This window comes from Colletotrichum jinshuiense, chromosome 8 (genome assembly GCF_051148585.1).
Source record: "Colletotrichum jinshuiense chromosome 8, complete sequence".
Lineage (NCBI taxonomy): Eukaryota > Fungi > Ascomycota > Sordariomycetes > Glomerellales > Glomerellaceae > Colletotrichum > Colletotrichum jinshuiense.
In genome coordinates, this window is record NC_139315.1 from 3,467 (window position 1) to 17,931 (window position 14,465).

General features: G+C 54.1%; 5 protein-coding genes across 5 annotated transcripts; 3 read left to right on the forward strand and 2 right to left on the reverse strand.

The window, feature by feature from the left end:
* Positions 1-2,659: 2,659 nt before the first annotated feature.
* Positions 2,660-4,413, forward strand: EsH8_VIII_000001 (FAD-dependent oxidoreductase; the record flags this gene model as incomplete). Its single annotated transcript, XM_083269043.1, has 4 exons — positions 2,660-3,055; positions 3,179-3,464; positions 3,724-4,038; positions 4,157-4,413. 4 exons carry the CDS (start codon positions 2,660-2,662, stop codon positions 4,411-4,413), a joined length of 1,254 nt encoding a protein of 417 aa, XP_083128811.1.
* A 439-nt stretch (positions 4,414-4,852) lies between these two features.
* Positions 4,853-5,545, reverse strand: EsH8_VIII_000002 (uncharacterized protein; the record flags this gene model as incomplete). Its single annotated transcript, XM_083269044.1, has 2 exons — positions 4,853-5,185; positions 5,516-5,545. The coding sequence occupies 2 exons, from the start codon at positions 5,543-5,545 to the stop codon at positions 4,853-4,855; spliced, it is 363 nt and encodes a 120-aa protein (XP_083128812.1).
* Positions 5,546-6,243: 698 nt separating this feature from the next.
* On the forward strand, positions 6,244-8,155 carry EsH8_VIII_000003 (uncharacterized protein; the record flags this gene model as incomplete). Its single annotated transcript, XM_083269045.1, has 6 exons — positions 6,244-6,480; positions 6,566-6,674; positions 6,743-7,290; positions 7,374-7,567; positions 7,656-7,767; positions 7,838-8,155. 6 exons carry the CDS (start codon positions 6,244-6,246, stop codon positions 8,153-8,155), a joined length of 1,518 nt encoding a protein of 505 aa, XP_083128813.1.
* A 1,207-nt stretch (positions 8,156-9,362) lies between these two features.
* EsH8_VIII_000004 (uncharacterized protein) lies at positions 9,363-11,954 on the forward strand (the record flags this gene model as incomplete). Its single annotated transcript, XM_083269046.1, has 4 exons — positions 9,363-9,664; positions 9,724-9,995; positions 10,067-10,437; positions 10,512-11,954. 4 exons carry the CDS (start codon positions 9,363-9,365, stop codon positions 11,952-11,954), a joined length of 2,388 nt encoding a protein of 795 aa, XP_083128814.1.
* A 1,395-nt stretch (positions 11,955-13,349) lies between these two features.
* EsH8_VIII_000005 (uncharacterized protein) lies at positions 13,350-14,317 on the reverse strand (the record flags this gene model as incomplete). The annotated part of the gene is made up of 3 exons (XM_083269047.1): positions 13,350-13,684; positions 13,741-14,183; positions 14,235-14,317. 3 exons carry the CDS (start codon positions 14,315-14,317, stop codon positions 13,350-13,352), a joined length of 861 nt encoding a protein of 286 aa, XP_083128815.1.
* Between the last annotated feature and the right edge of the window lie 148 nt (positions 14,318-14,465).

The window sequence follows — 14,465 nt, forward strand, 5'->3', positions numbered from 1 at the left end:
TCTATATTAATTCCCTATCCTAAATAGAAATTAATTACTACCTACTATATATACTTATCCGTCCTCTATATATCTAATTAGACGTATAAGACTACTTATAAAGGAAAAAATAAAATATCTACCTAAGGGTTGCTAAAGTTGTACACCCTCCTTATGTTAAGGCTTGTATGTCTGTAGCGGTGCCACGCTTAGCCACCCTAGCCCTGTTCTAATATAAAGGCTTATACCGCCTACGTCCTTACCGCTAGGTGGGGCGTTGTGTTTAGTAACTTGTTAGGTTGTAACACTTGTTAGGTCGTAATAGGGATGTAATGTGGGGTAGTAGTGTATAAGGCTTTAGTGTGCTGTCTTTTCTGTCACCCGCGTGGCAATATCCTTGATAAGCGGAGTTTAGTGGAGGTAGGACAACTGTAGCATTAACGCCTGCTGATCTCAGGGCAGCTGCGTTACGTATAAAGGCATAAGGGAAGGGATTCATGTGTCTGTAATGCCAGTAAGTCGCTCACTTAGCTGCAAGGGACACAGGATGCAGGCGAAGATAACAACTAGCAAAATGTATTTTATGCATTATGGCTGCGGCCTAATCAAAGAATGACAGGGGAATTCACTGGGAGGCGCCGATGCTTAGATTGGTGGCATCTAGCCAGCGCCGCACCATCTACTAGATAGCCCGGACTGCCGGGCGCCATTCGGTGTTGAGAAATCGGAAGAAGGAGGGCGGACGACAGATACGCCAGGAAGGGGGGGGGGAGGGGGGTCGGAGCAATTCAAGCGCGGGTTCGGTCGGATGTTTGCTGCCAATCCCACCAGTCAGAACCTTGTATGACGAGGCGTTGGTGAGGTTGGTTCAGCTTGATAGGGAGGCTGCCGTGACAACCTGCCATCCCGCCGTCCCGGGCCAGACCTTCAAACGAGATGCGGCGCACCTCATCCTCTGATGCAAAGCGCATTGCAGTATCCACCCGAGGTACTGCTCTGTTGCTGGACAGTGTTACGCTGGCCGACTACGGTTTCAGTCGACGCATGAAGCGTTACCGGATCAATGGCCCTGTAGGGAAAGGAAGGGGGCGAATTCAAACCACCGAGTGATACCCTTGTGCGGACTTGCAGCTGGCGAGGTTGTATTCGGCGTGCTGTGCCACGGTCTTGCATGAGGTAGCCAAGGGTTGTTGCTGGGCGAGAAAAAGTCTGATCCATAGGCGATTTGACCAACCTGCAGGTGCATGGTCTCTGCCAACAGGTTGATGAGGGAAATTCGGCAGACGGCGGGTTTGTATTGGGCGATAGTGGAAAGTAGTGACAGTCTCTATGGCCAGGTAGTTTCTCTTGAACCAGCCAGTGAGTGCTCTGGAAGATCTAGACACGTCTGGTGGGACGATCAACGATTACGTAGACTGGCAGAATGGCGAGTCTCTCTAAGAATGACAAAGCAACCCTCGTGAGCAAACCAGGGATGTTCCAGACCCATCGAATCTTGACTGCCTGCCGTCAAGTGGCGGCGGTTCTGATAGACGCGATTGGTGCGCCATACGACTTTTTATAAACTACACACTTTTAGGGGCCCTTGGTGGATTTACGGCATAGCTCCCGTTGCTTCCACTGCACAGAATGCTTAGCCAGACGAGTCGAGATGGACGAAGGTCGCCGTTGTATTACGTACGGGGGGAAGGGTATGTTCTGCCATTCAGCCTTTTGTACAGAGTACAGAGGACCCCTACACCCCTGGCCGGTTAGAGATTGGGCCGTTCTGGCGAAGGCTAGCATCCCCCTGCCCTTGAACGAGGCTGACGAGGGACTTTGTCCTCGCCCAGCGTTGCTCTCTGTCTAGACCGCCCGACGGAAAACTGAAATGGAAGCATCCCGGTTAAAGAGTCGAGAACAAGTGGTTTGCTGCAGAAGAGAGGCGACATCAAGAGTCTGGCCCAGCCTTGTCCGGATCGAGGTGTGGCTGCGGGCGGCCACAATCGCAACGCTGAGGCACAGATAGTGGGGGCCTCGCTCCCTCCCGCTTCCTCCCGCTTCCTCCCGCTTCTCCCTGGGGCCGCTGATAAAAAAAACGCCCGTCGACGGCTTCTCTAGGCTCTTTTATTTGTGTGTGTATGTGTGTGTGGGTGGGCGACTTTTAGGCCACAGGAGCCAAGCCCCGCGAGGTCTCTCAGGCGATCCTCCCGCCCCTTGGGTGTAACTAGTTAGGCGACCCTTGCCGGTGGCCCCCGACATCAGCCTATTCTGTCTTCTACCTTCCCTGGATTCCTCTACGGGTCAAGAGAAGTGGGTTTGGCGTTTTTGTAGTATGAACAAGCAGTGGGGGGTGGTTCGATGAGGTCGGGAGCTGGAAGCCCTTGGCCCAGGCGGGGTTCCTCGTGAAGCAATGATACTGCGCATTTCATTGTATTACTACTGCTTCTCATTGGCCTGAAGGGTTTCATTTGCCTGCTTATAGCTCAGGATTTACTGTTGTCTACGCTGCTGCTCATCTCATCCAAGAGAAAGGTTCTGTTAAGCAGCAGACACCTCCTCCCCCCAGCCGGTCCCTCCAAACTCCTGATCAGATCAACAAGCTGGTCAGCGACGGACAAACACACCAGCGGGCAAGTCAGACCAAAGAAACGCCACGGCAGCACAAACCAGACCACACCAGATACACCCGGGCCCAGCCATGTCAGACCGAGACGGGACCCCTCACCCCGTCATCATTGTCGGCGCCGGCGTGAGCGGCCTGCTGCTGGCCCAGTACCTGCGCAAGACCAACGTGCCCTTCCGTCTGTACGAGCGCGACTTGGACCTCACCACGCGCGGCGTCGGCTGGGGCCTGACGCTGCACTGGTCGCTGCCGGCGCTGCGGTCCCTGCTACCGGAGGACCTCGTCGCGCGGCTACCGGACGCGTACGTCGACCGCGCCGCCGTCGCGCGGGGCGAGGCCTCGGCGTTCCCCTTCTTCGACCTCAGCACGGGCGAGCTGAAGGGCACGAGCCCGCGGGAGCCCGAGAACCTGCGGATCAGGGTGACGCGAGAGAGGCTGCGACGGTTGCTCGCGACGGACGTGGATATTGAGGTATGTCGTCTCTCGTGGTTCCTCCTCGTAGTCGTTGTTCCATAGTCCATGGATGTGACGCCATTATTTTTTGAGATGCTGCACCTCACGTCAACCAACGTGCTAAACAGCTCGTACACGCAGTGGGGGAAGAGCTTCGTCAAGTTCGAGGAGAAGCAGGACTCGGTCGTCGTCTCGTTTGATGACGGCTCGTCAGTGACTGGCCGCATGGTCGTGGCATGCGACGGTGGCCCGTCTCGATTTCGGCGGCAGTTGTTCCCGGACCAGCACGAGAGATACCGGATTCCGGTCCGCGTGCTCGGCCTCAAGGTGCCCCTGTCGCCGGATCAGATGGCGCCGATTCGGAAGCTCGACCCTTTCTTCCTGCAAGGAGCGTCATCTCGCAATGACACGTTTCTCTATCTCAGCAGTGAGTTTTCTTATCCAGTGTTGCATTCATTTCACTTCCTGCTGTGCCTGAAGGGGCCAAAGTTTCTCCCACAGCCAGCCAGGATCGGGGGTGTCGATCATTGTGTGTCCGAACCGGGATAGTCCTTGGGCTCAATAACACAATCCCTGCGCCCGGAAAAGTATCGATGCCCGCTGGGGTTTCTCCCCTTGCAAGCAAGTTCGCGTAGAGAGCGGACAAGAAGCAAAACATAACTAATCAAAGCCTCTGCGGGTTGCAGTGCTCGACGCCCCCGGCAACAACGAGGAGAGCACGGGGGACTTCAGCTGCCAGATGTGTATCTCGTGGCCGGACCGCCCGGGGTTCCTGGGTAAGGCAGCGCCGACGGGCTACTCGCAGACGAGCGGCGGCAAGATCGGGTTCATCAGGTCGTTGGCCGAGAGCTGGTCGGAGCCGTTTCGAGGGCTCGCGCTCGGCATTCCTGCCGATACGGATGTGAAGCACCTCGACCTATACGACTACGCGCCGCCGAAGGGACTGAGGTCCAAGGGCAGGGCGGTGTTGATGGGCGACGCCTTTCACGCCATGGCGATGTGTAAGTGGTTTTCTTTACTGTTGACAAAGGCTTCAATGTGTCACACCCCGTGACTGTTCTTCTCTCTACCCACAGAGGGTCGGATGCGTTGATTGGACTGGCTGATGGCTTCCGACAGACCGAGGCGAGGGCGCCAACCACGCCATTATCGACGTGCTGGACTTCGCCGAGACGGTGGCGCCCGCGCTGGACGCCGACTTCGCTGAATTTCGGGCCGCCATAGACGTCTACGAGGACCGCGTCGTCGCCCGCGCCCGGCCCGGCGTGCTGGCCTCGCGGCGAGCCTGCCTAGACGCGCACGACTGGCCCAGGATCAGCCCCGCGAGCCCCCTGCTGAGCAAGCGGGAGATGATGCTTCAATTCGACGAGGAGTAAGGCGATGTGAGACAGATTGTTTGTTAATGAAGGCTGAGAGACCTAGCCTGAGACGACCCTTTTTGAGAATGGAGATCGACACCGTGTTTTGGGATCTGGGATATATGGGGTGATTTCCATGACATTGACACGTATTTGTACACCCTTGCGCGGTGGAGAGCGATCCACACGAGTCCGTGCTTGTGATGACGGGTTCCTCTCAGGTTCCTCCACCTCAATCGATGGTATCGCCGTCGTATCTTTGGGCGATCGAAGATTCTGCGACGGGAAGTGATCGCTGTGAAATCTGATCGTTACTTTCAAGACCCTCCATCGCCATGTCGTCTATCTATCACGTCTGAAGACACTCCCCTTCTAGTATCTTACGACATTTATCATGTACAAATCTCCAAAGACTCTGCCACTCATTTGATACTATGATGCAGATAAATGTACGCCCTCAAAGGTCAGAGTCCCTTAAATCCCTCTTCCGCGGCCTCGTCATGTCGGACTTGCCCGACTTGCCCTCGGCCCCGTCGTCGACCTGGACGCTGTACGTGACGGACTTCATGATGTTCCCCGGCAGGATGTTCTCCTCGCTGCCGTCGCCGGCCTTGCTGTGGTTGGCCGAGGCGAGGACGCTCTTGTCGTGGTTCATTTCGCTGAGCTTGTAGCGCTCGGGCCCCTTGAGGTGGCTGCGGCCGTGCGAGGAGCCACCCGAGAACTTGGAGCGGTAGTTTTTGGCCTTCTTCATGAAGACGGGCGCCAGGAACGGCGGAGACGAGACGATGTTCTGGCACGGGTCTTGTTAGCATGAAGCCTCCCCTTCTTCTTAGAACAGGGGGGCTCGAAAGAGCAGGTTGGGCTGGCGAGAAAGGTATACTGCACACCAAAGACGTGCTGGCATTGGCTCTCGATCAGGGCGGATATGAATGGGACAAGGCTTGAATGGGGGCATGTCGAAGGCACCTCCACCACTGACCTCCCGTTCTATCTAGAGCCTCGAAGGGTGCGGGCAGCCCGTAAATCAAGGGTGAAGGTCTCTCGTTCTTCCAATTGGGAGTCCAAGTCGCATGCATGCTTGCATCGGCCGCCCGGGGGGGGGGGGAGTCCCGGTCCCTACTTTCGACCGTGGGCATAGGTATACGGGCATCCGGATTCAGATACACTACTGATATGCAGGCAGGGATCGGGGGACTGCGCCGTACGGCACTAGGGCTGATTGGTTGCAACTTCACGGTGTTGGACCACCCCTCCTCCCGATGGTTATCTTGTACGGCCGCAATGGGTTGCATCTCGTCGCGTCGAGTATTACTACGTATGCTGATGCTGACATGACATGGGTACGGTTGTACAAGGACGCCACCAGCAGCACCGGCACTACCAGGGAATCTTGCCCTCTCTCTGCCCCCTTCGACTTGGTCTCATTCTGGCGTTCTGATTCTTCCTGGTGTGTTGCTCCTCCTGGCGGGGTCCATCATCTTTCTCGTTGCATTTTCCCTTCCTTTCATTACTGCCACCAATCCCTTCCATCCTCCTCTCCCACCCTCCAGATCTTCCTCTTTTATTCATTCTTTTCCATTCGACATCTGCGCAGATCGCAACGAGATCACCACCCCCCTCCACCCCCCTCCCTCCCCTCTCAACCTTCTTTAGACTTTGGCAGTCCCGCAGCGGAAGCCTGTGCGTGCCTCGTCGATCACAAGGTAGAAAGTACGGAATAGCGTTCATTGCTTTTGAGTCTCTCTCTCCATATCACTGTGTAATACCGGGCCTGGTAATCTCTCCAGACGGCCGTTCTCCGTCCCCAACGTTCAAACCCCGGCCTGAGAGAGAGAAACACCCTCGACCATGTCCACGGACGACAAGCACCCCAAGGGCGTCGTGAGCTCGGCCTCGTCCGACTCGCACGTGCCGTCCGACACCAACGTCGACGCCGCGTGGAAGTTCCTCAACACCCACCGCGATGCCGGCAACGACACGTCCTCGGTCGACATTGACGCGCTCCGCCGGAAGATTGACTGGCGTATCGTGCCGCTCATGTTTCTCTGCTACACCATGCAGTTCCTGGACAAGGTCATCCTCAATGTGCGTCTCTGCCCCGTTGTTCTGTTGGACATCTGTCGAGAAGAGGAAAAGAGTTTGCCTATACTGATATGGTGGCCGAATACAGTACGCTGCCGTCATGGGCCTGACAAAGGACCTGAAGCTCGTTGGCAACGAGTTCTCCAATATTGCCACCTTTCTCTTTGTCGGTCTCCTCTGCTTCGAGATCCCCAACAGTGCGTTGTCTTTCCGTCATCCCCTCTTCCGTATCAGTGGAACAACCGAACTGACTCCCCACCCCCAGTCTACTTCCTCCAGATGGTCCCCGCGGCCAAGTGGCTCGGCCTCAACGTCGTTCTCTGGGGCACCGCAACGGCGTGCGGCGCCGCGGCCTACAACTACCAGACGCTCCTCGTCTCGCGTGTCTTCCTCGGCATCTTCGAGGCTACCATCGGCCCCTCACTGATGCTCATCAGCGCGCAGTGGTACACCAAGTCCGAGCAGGCCCCGCGCTTCTCCTTCTGGTACCTCGGCCTTGGCATCGGCCAGATCCTCGGCGGCGCCATCTCGTACGGCTTCCAGCACATCCCGCCCCACGCCGCCCTTGACGGTTGGCGCATCATGTTTGTCGTCCTCGGCTGCATGACGGTCGCTATCGGCATCGCCACCCTGCTCTTCGTGCCCGATACGCCCATGAAGGCCACCTGGCTGTCCGACACGGAGAAAGTCGCCCTGCTACGGCACGTCAGCGTCAACCAGACGGGCATCGAGAGCCGCAAGTTCCGTCCGAGGCAGATCCTTGAGGCCCTGATGGACCCCCAGATGTACCTGATAACCCTGGCCGTCGTTCTCGTGCGTACCGTTCCTCTTTGATGTGTTACTGTTATTGTTGTTGTTCCTGTTACCCCCTCCCCCCAGCTGACACCCCCCCAAAGTTTTCCGTGTCCAGCGGCGTCATCACGACGTACTCATCAACCCTTATCCGCAACCTCGGCTATGACCCGAAGCGCGCCGCCCTCATGAACATGCCCTCGGGCGTCGTCAGCATTTTTTTCACCCTCCTCGCCGGCTACGGCATCCGCCGCACATCCAACCGGTGGGCGTGGATCGTCGTCTGCATCATCCCGGCGTGAGTTCCAAGTCACCCGCGATATTAAAGAATTTTTCCGGCATGGAGGACGAGTTGGAAGCAGCTTACTGACCGATTTCACATTCAGCATCATCGGCGGCGCTCTCATGTCTTTCCTCCCCGTCAGCAACCGCTCCGGCTGCCTGGCGGGCATCTACCTCGTCAACGCCATCGTCGCGCCCCTACCCGTCTTTTACGCCGTGAGTGTTAAGGAACTCCTTGAGTTGAACTGCATCGTCTCGAGCATACCACTGACACGTCGTCTCCCAGTGGACTGCCGCCAATTTCGGCGGCGCGACGAAGCGCGCCTTCGCCGCGGCCATCGTCTCGGGCTCTTTCTCCCTGGGCAACATCATCGGCCCGCAGACCTTCCAGGCCCGGGACGCGCCTGAGTACCGCCCGGCCAAGATCGCCGTCATGGGCACCCAGACCGGCTGCGCCCTCGTTACCCTCACTCTGTACGCCTACTACCGCTTCGAGAACAAGCGGCGCGGCGCCGTACCCCAGTCCGAGGACGCGTACCTGGCGCCCGAGGTCTGGCAGTCCATGACGGACCGGGAGAACAGGTCGTTCCGTTACACGTACTGATGGGGGAAAAGGTGATAGACAGCGCGTACCTAAAGGGTGAACGATATTTCATACTAGGTGACGCCGAGCTCCGTACAAAATGAAACGTAGTAATAAATCTAATATTAATAATTTGTATTGCTTAGAAATCGCTGTACGCAGTGGGGTGGGTTACAAGGTTATAACTGGTTTGTACTTTTTAAGTGAAATCCAACGCGAGGTCGTTTATAAAGTCGGGATCGTTCACGAAGCCGGTCGAGGTCGCGCGGAAAGTGAAGGCGGTCTATCTGGGCGGAGTGAACTTACACCACGAAGATATCGTATTTCTTTGATAATCAAATATTAGAGGTACAGTGATTGGCCTTTGTTTTGATGCAGGAGCTTGACAGGCTGAACAACCCTTAGGCTTAAGGTAGGAAACCAGTCTAAGCGTCTTGAATGATGAGAGAGGGTAGGAGAACTAATAGAAGTAGAACAATTAGAAGAGGAAAGTCATTAAGACTTTCTATCCCATATTTCCTAGAACCCAGCTAGCATAAACCTCTAAGGCGTCTTGGCCTCGGACCTAGGCTCTTTAGCAATCAACTTGTGATTTATTCCTATATGAATCTTTATATCATTCATTAGTGATATCACTAGTACTACAACCTTGTTGATTGTATGATTGATTACTATACCTTCTAAAGCCTAGATCTAGCCGAACGACTTACAGCACATGCGACCACTGTTCCAGTATCAACCTCAGCGCTCTATTAACACAAACCCTACTGTCGGATAACTAACTGTAACAACAAAATAGGCTAAATCGAGTATATAAACTAGAGTTTTGCCATGTCTGTGTTGCAGCATCTAAAGAACCGAAAACCTCCAGTTAGGAGTTAGTGTGGGATCTCATGGGTTTTCTCCGGTGGAAAGTTCCGAGTCGGACCCGAATTGCCTGTTTGAGCGAGTAAAACACGGCATTCACGGAGAAGACAGGGTTCTCAACTCCACTAATATCAAGGTTAGGTTGACACTACGTCAACGGTCCGGCATGATGATCATTTGAGGCCTGTTGAAACTGCAGCTCATCTAAGAGTGGCCCTGGGAACAAAATATTTATTAAAGCGCCGAGAATTCGCATTTTTCTTGTCTGCCCTCTTCTCTTTCTGTGCCTCGTAAAAGCTACCAAGTCCTTCACAAACACCTTTTTCGGCTCATCTGACGAGACTGATCCATTATTACCATCATGGCTCCCAAGAAGTTCAAAGTACTCATCGCCGGCGGGAGCATAGCCGGCTTAACGCTGGCCAACCTGCTCGAGAGAGTTGGCATTGACTACGTCATCCTCGAGGCATACCATGAGATGGCGCCCCAGGTCGGCGCGAGCATCGGCATTCTCCCCAACGGCTCCCGCGTCCTGGACCAAGTCGGGCTGTACGACGAGATCAGGAAGCTCATTGACGAGCCTCTCTCCACAATGTCTCTCCGCGACTCCGAGGGCAACTCGGCCAGCCAGTACCCCGGCATCGGCGAGCAGTTTAGGAAACGGTGAGCAGTCCACGGAGGGTCGGTACGGAGACTCAGGTCGTGCTTACACCCTAATACAGCCACGGGTACGATGTCGTTTTCGTAGATCGCCAGATGATCCTCAAAGCGCTGTGGAAAAACCTGAAGAACAAGGACAGCATCCTCGTCAGCAAAAAAGTCGTCCGCGTCTCGCTCGAGCCGTCCGGCGTCAGAGTGGAAACAAGCGACGGCCAGTCGTACGCGGGAGACATCTTGGTGGGTGCGGACGGCATCCACAGCAAAGTCCGGAGCGAGATGTGGCGGCTTGCGAACACACTTGAGCCCGGCTACATTCCCGCCTCGGAGCATACAGGTACGTGAGGCATGCGCTGCATGCATGGTGGGAACCTCCAGAGACCATAGCTTAGTTAACGGATCGTTTAGAGTGCCTGCCGACGGTCTACAAGTGCATCTTTGGCATCTCCATCTTGAAGGACTGGAATGCCGGGACGACCCAGACTAACTTCAACAAGCATTTCTCCTACCTCGTCATCGCCGGCCCCCAGAACAGAGTCTATTGGTTCCTCTTTGTCAACATGGGCAAGACGCACTATGGACCGGAGCTCCCGCGCTTCAGCAAAGAAGACGAGGAGAATCTCGTTAAGGAGCACCGGGACGACAAGATCACGGAAAGCCTCACCTTTAAGACGCTGTACTCTGCCAAGATCTCCTCTGTTCTGACCCCACTACCGGAGTATGTGTTCAAGAAATGGCACTTCAACCGCATCATGACCATCGGAGACGCAGCACACAAGGTACGAGCCCCGTGAACCAACAATCATGCTGTAACTCGTCATTTCATTTGTCCAATGGACTGACACGCTTCCAGTTCGAACCCATCGCCGGCCAGGGAGGAAACAGTGCGATCGAGACGGCCGCGGTCTTGGTGAATAACCTGGTAACGCTGCTCAAGACGCGGCCCTCCGGCGTCACGACCGACCAGATCCACAACGTCTTCCTCCAGACGCAGAAGACGCGCGAGCCGCGCGTCTGTAACCTCGTCAGGGCGTCCCACAACGAGCAACGGTATGCCGCCATGGAGAGTCCGCTGCTGGAGTTTCTTGCGCGGTACATGATCCCGAAGGTGTCCATTGACGACAAGGAGGCTGCATGGAGCACAAATATTGAAGGCGGACACAAACTCGACCTGTTGGATGTGCCCAAGCGGGCGCACGCCACCCCCTTCTTCGACGAGCTCGCCAGCCGGCCTCTCGGGTCTTCGATCCTGCCCAAGCTTGCTGTGGGAGCCGCCCTCTGCGGGATCTTTTACGTCGCCCAGAGAGTCTTGCTTCTCTCTCCAGAGGCATTCGCAAGAGACCAGAGCTTTCTCGGCCACCCCTTGAAGAGGGAGTTCACCGGTCTCCCTCCGGTCGACGCCATCTTGTCGCTGCTCGCCTGGGCCTTTTCCGAGCCCACGTCCGGCCACGATCCCAACAAGACACTGCAGTGCGTCTACTTCCTGACAAACTTGATCCCCGTTATCTACATCTGGACGGTGGAGGGCTACCGCAACGGCAACCATCTGTCGCTCGTATCGTGGCCTTCGCTGCTCGCCGTGTACCAACTGGTCGGCATCGGCAAGGTCGCGCCCATCTACTTCCTCGTCAGCCTGTACACGACCCGGAGGGGCGTCTACAGCCGACCCACGGGCCGGCCGATCCCATCCTCGGTCGCGAAGGCCTTGCCCGTGTCTCTTGTTCTAGGTTACGTCCTGCCGACGATTCTCATGTTCCTCCAGTACGGGGACAGCGTGGTGCAGCAGAATGCCATCGCCTTCTGGCAGCCATCCCCCGTCTACGTCTCCGTCCTGACCTGGGTCCTTTCCGGCGCCCTGGGGTACATCTCGCGCACTAAGTCGTTGGACTGGGAGATTTTCGAAAACAGGGACCTGGCGTCGTTGCGCATCGGCTACGCCCTCTGCTTCTTCGCGGCCGCGACCCTGCACGCTGCCGCTTTGGCGTACTCGCGCCTGAGCCCCTCGGTGTCTCTCTTCAAGGCATTCCTGGACCTGCCAACGGTCGCGTCTATGAGCTTGGGAAACGACCTCGCCGGATTTTGGAAATACGACATGCTTCTATGTTTCGCGGCGGTCGCGGTCTGGTGTCTATACAGCGTGTACGAGCTGCGCCGACTTGGGTACGTGACGACGCGGGCGGCGATCGGGGCTGCGGCGTTGACTTTAACGGGACACGTTCTCGTCGGACCGGGTGCGACCTACGCCGCTTTGTGGGCTTGGAGAGAGGAAGTCATCGCAAGGTTGGTGAAGGAGTGATGTTGATCGAGCTACAATGAGAGTCTATACGGTGTTGTTGGCTGTTTGTTGGTATAAGCTTCATTCCACCATGAACACGCATAGACTTGTTCTCAACTATAGCTGGTTGACACAATTGTTGTAATTAGCTCTATTCCTATATAGTAGAATGGGGTAGGGATCCAGGGGCCCACCTACATTAGGGGCGGGTTTTCTTTATGTCATTTAGGTTAGAGCCTATATAAGGGTAGATATAAGCCTAATCAAGGCTTATACTTAAAGAAAAAAAATATATAGACTTAGTCAACACAAGATTAAACCTCTAGATATCGCCGTCAATACGCTCAACTAGAACCCCTTTCTAGCTGAAGGAATATCTCTTCTATAAGAAGCAGCCCTAATTAAGTGCCCTCTTAAAGCTTTAAGACATCTAAGTAGTCTACTAACAACCCACTTCAATTAGAAATAACTTCTAACATTTAGATTAGACGCTTATTATAGGATCACTTACTCTAATTAAGCTGGAAAGGTCTAATTCAGCCTATCTACTAGAGCAAGTGAATATATAAGATAGAGAGTTTGTAATAGGCTGGTGGGTTAGAAGTAGTGCAATAGTAGATAATAGGTATATTGTAGAATAAAGACTAATTAAGCTGAAGAGGCTTCCCTTGGTTTTTTGATGTATTACCCCGCACTTCTAAAGCCTGCACTATCTCTAGGTGTAAACAGCTGCATGACACTGACGGATGACAGCGATTAACCATAGTCTCGCTAGTGTCCCATGATATAGAGATTCAAAGCTATCGCGAGATCTCTAGATAGGCTGGTCGGAACAGACTAAACGGGACTCGTGATAGCTTTATTAGTGTAGTGCTGTTGGTTCCACCTAGACCAGTTGGAACGGATAGGGGGATCTAACAGCGCTGCCTCTTCTGCTTAATCTTGCTGATCTACAATATTGCAGTGGTAGCAGTGAAGCTATCTACAAATCGTAGTGTTTCCTATAAGGTTAACCACAAATTAGTATTAAAATTACAGGGTATCTATTGTATACAACAGGACTACCTATATAGGCTGGAGCTCGCTAAATATCAATATAGTATATTTAGAAGCTGTAAATCGGTTTATAGAAGAGAAAGTAAAAGATTGGCAGCAGCAGCAGCGGAAGCGTAGATATAGCTATTGGCAGCCTGGAGACGTAATCTCCGGGCTCCGCTGCTGCTGCCGCCGCTGCTGCTGACCGCCTGCCCGTATTCTTGTCACGTAATCCAACAATTTCTCACTACTTAATTATTCTGTGTTTAGATTCTAGACAAGCACTTCATACCTTAATTTACAGACGCTTAGATTCACCACAAAGTAATCGTATAGAAGCATATAAAACATGCAAGTATAATAATCGTGGTTCACGTTACCCTAAAGCTTAGACTTTTCTGCAGCCAAGTCAATTTCGATAATGCCCTCAGCTGCGGATGGGACAGTCCAGATCTTTACAATCTTGAGACCGGCCGAAGTGATAAGCGCCTCCCACTCTTTCTCCGTACGCTCTTGCGCAGAACCGAAGGCCATCATTCCTATGTCGAAAGCAGCAGCATGCGGGTGAGCTGGCCTGTCGTCTTTCATAATTTGGTCATGGACCAAAATCTTGCTGTAGCCGGGCTTCATGGCTGTTTTTTGCATCTCGAGGATCTTTCGAGCTTGGTTGTCAGGCCAGTCGTGGAGAATGTGGTGCATGTAGTAGGCGCGCGCATCTGGATCGCCATTGGCTTTGGTAGTCAAAGAGGACGAGAAAAGGAGGTTCACATACGCTTGATCGGCTGAGGATTGAAGAAACTGTACGGGACCTTGTTGATGCCTTTGACGACGGTGGACTTCTCGTCCGCCAAAACCGAGGGGATTTCTTCGAGGTACAATCTAGAGGCAGTCTCGGGATGTTTCTCTAAGAAACACTGGACATCCTGCCCAACGCTCCCACCCACATCGACAAAAAGGGGGAGTTGCGGATCGCCCTCGAGAAGCAGTTGGCTAGGATAAATCGATATCCATCTAGTCTGGTTAGACGTCGAAGTCTTTTGCACGATATTAAAGACTTCTCCCTGGTCCGGGTGCTCCTTGAAATACTTGAAAAGCCCGCCTCGCCAGTTGAATGTCGAATCGAAGATACTCCTGCGATTATTCTTAGGATTCTCGTAGCCTGTTTTGGCGAGAAACTCTGGCATGTGGTTGCACATGGGGATCATGTAGTCGTTGCTGCAAGCTTAGCGACGTGAGGCGATGAAGAACAAGGTCAAAGGAGCTTACTAGAACTGAGCGGTGATACCGAAGTCTGACTCAGCAAGCTTTGTGCAGAACTTGGTAGGCTTGTATTTACCATCGGATGTCATTTGAACTAAGTGGTTTGCAGCTAGAAGACGGATCAGACGATCTAATCCAGGTTAGATACGAAACCCTTTCGCAAGAATCGATTGACATACGGAGGAGAGCAGGATCACAGCCGTCAGTGAGGCCTGAGAGTTCAACACTGGTCATAGG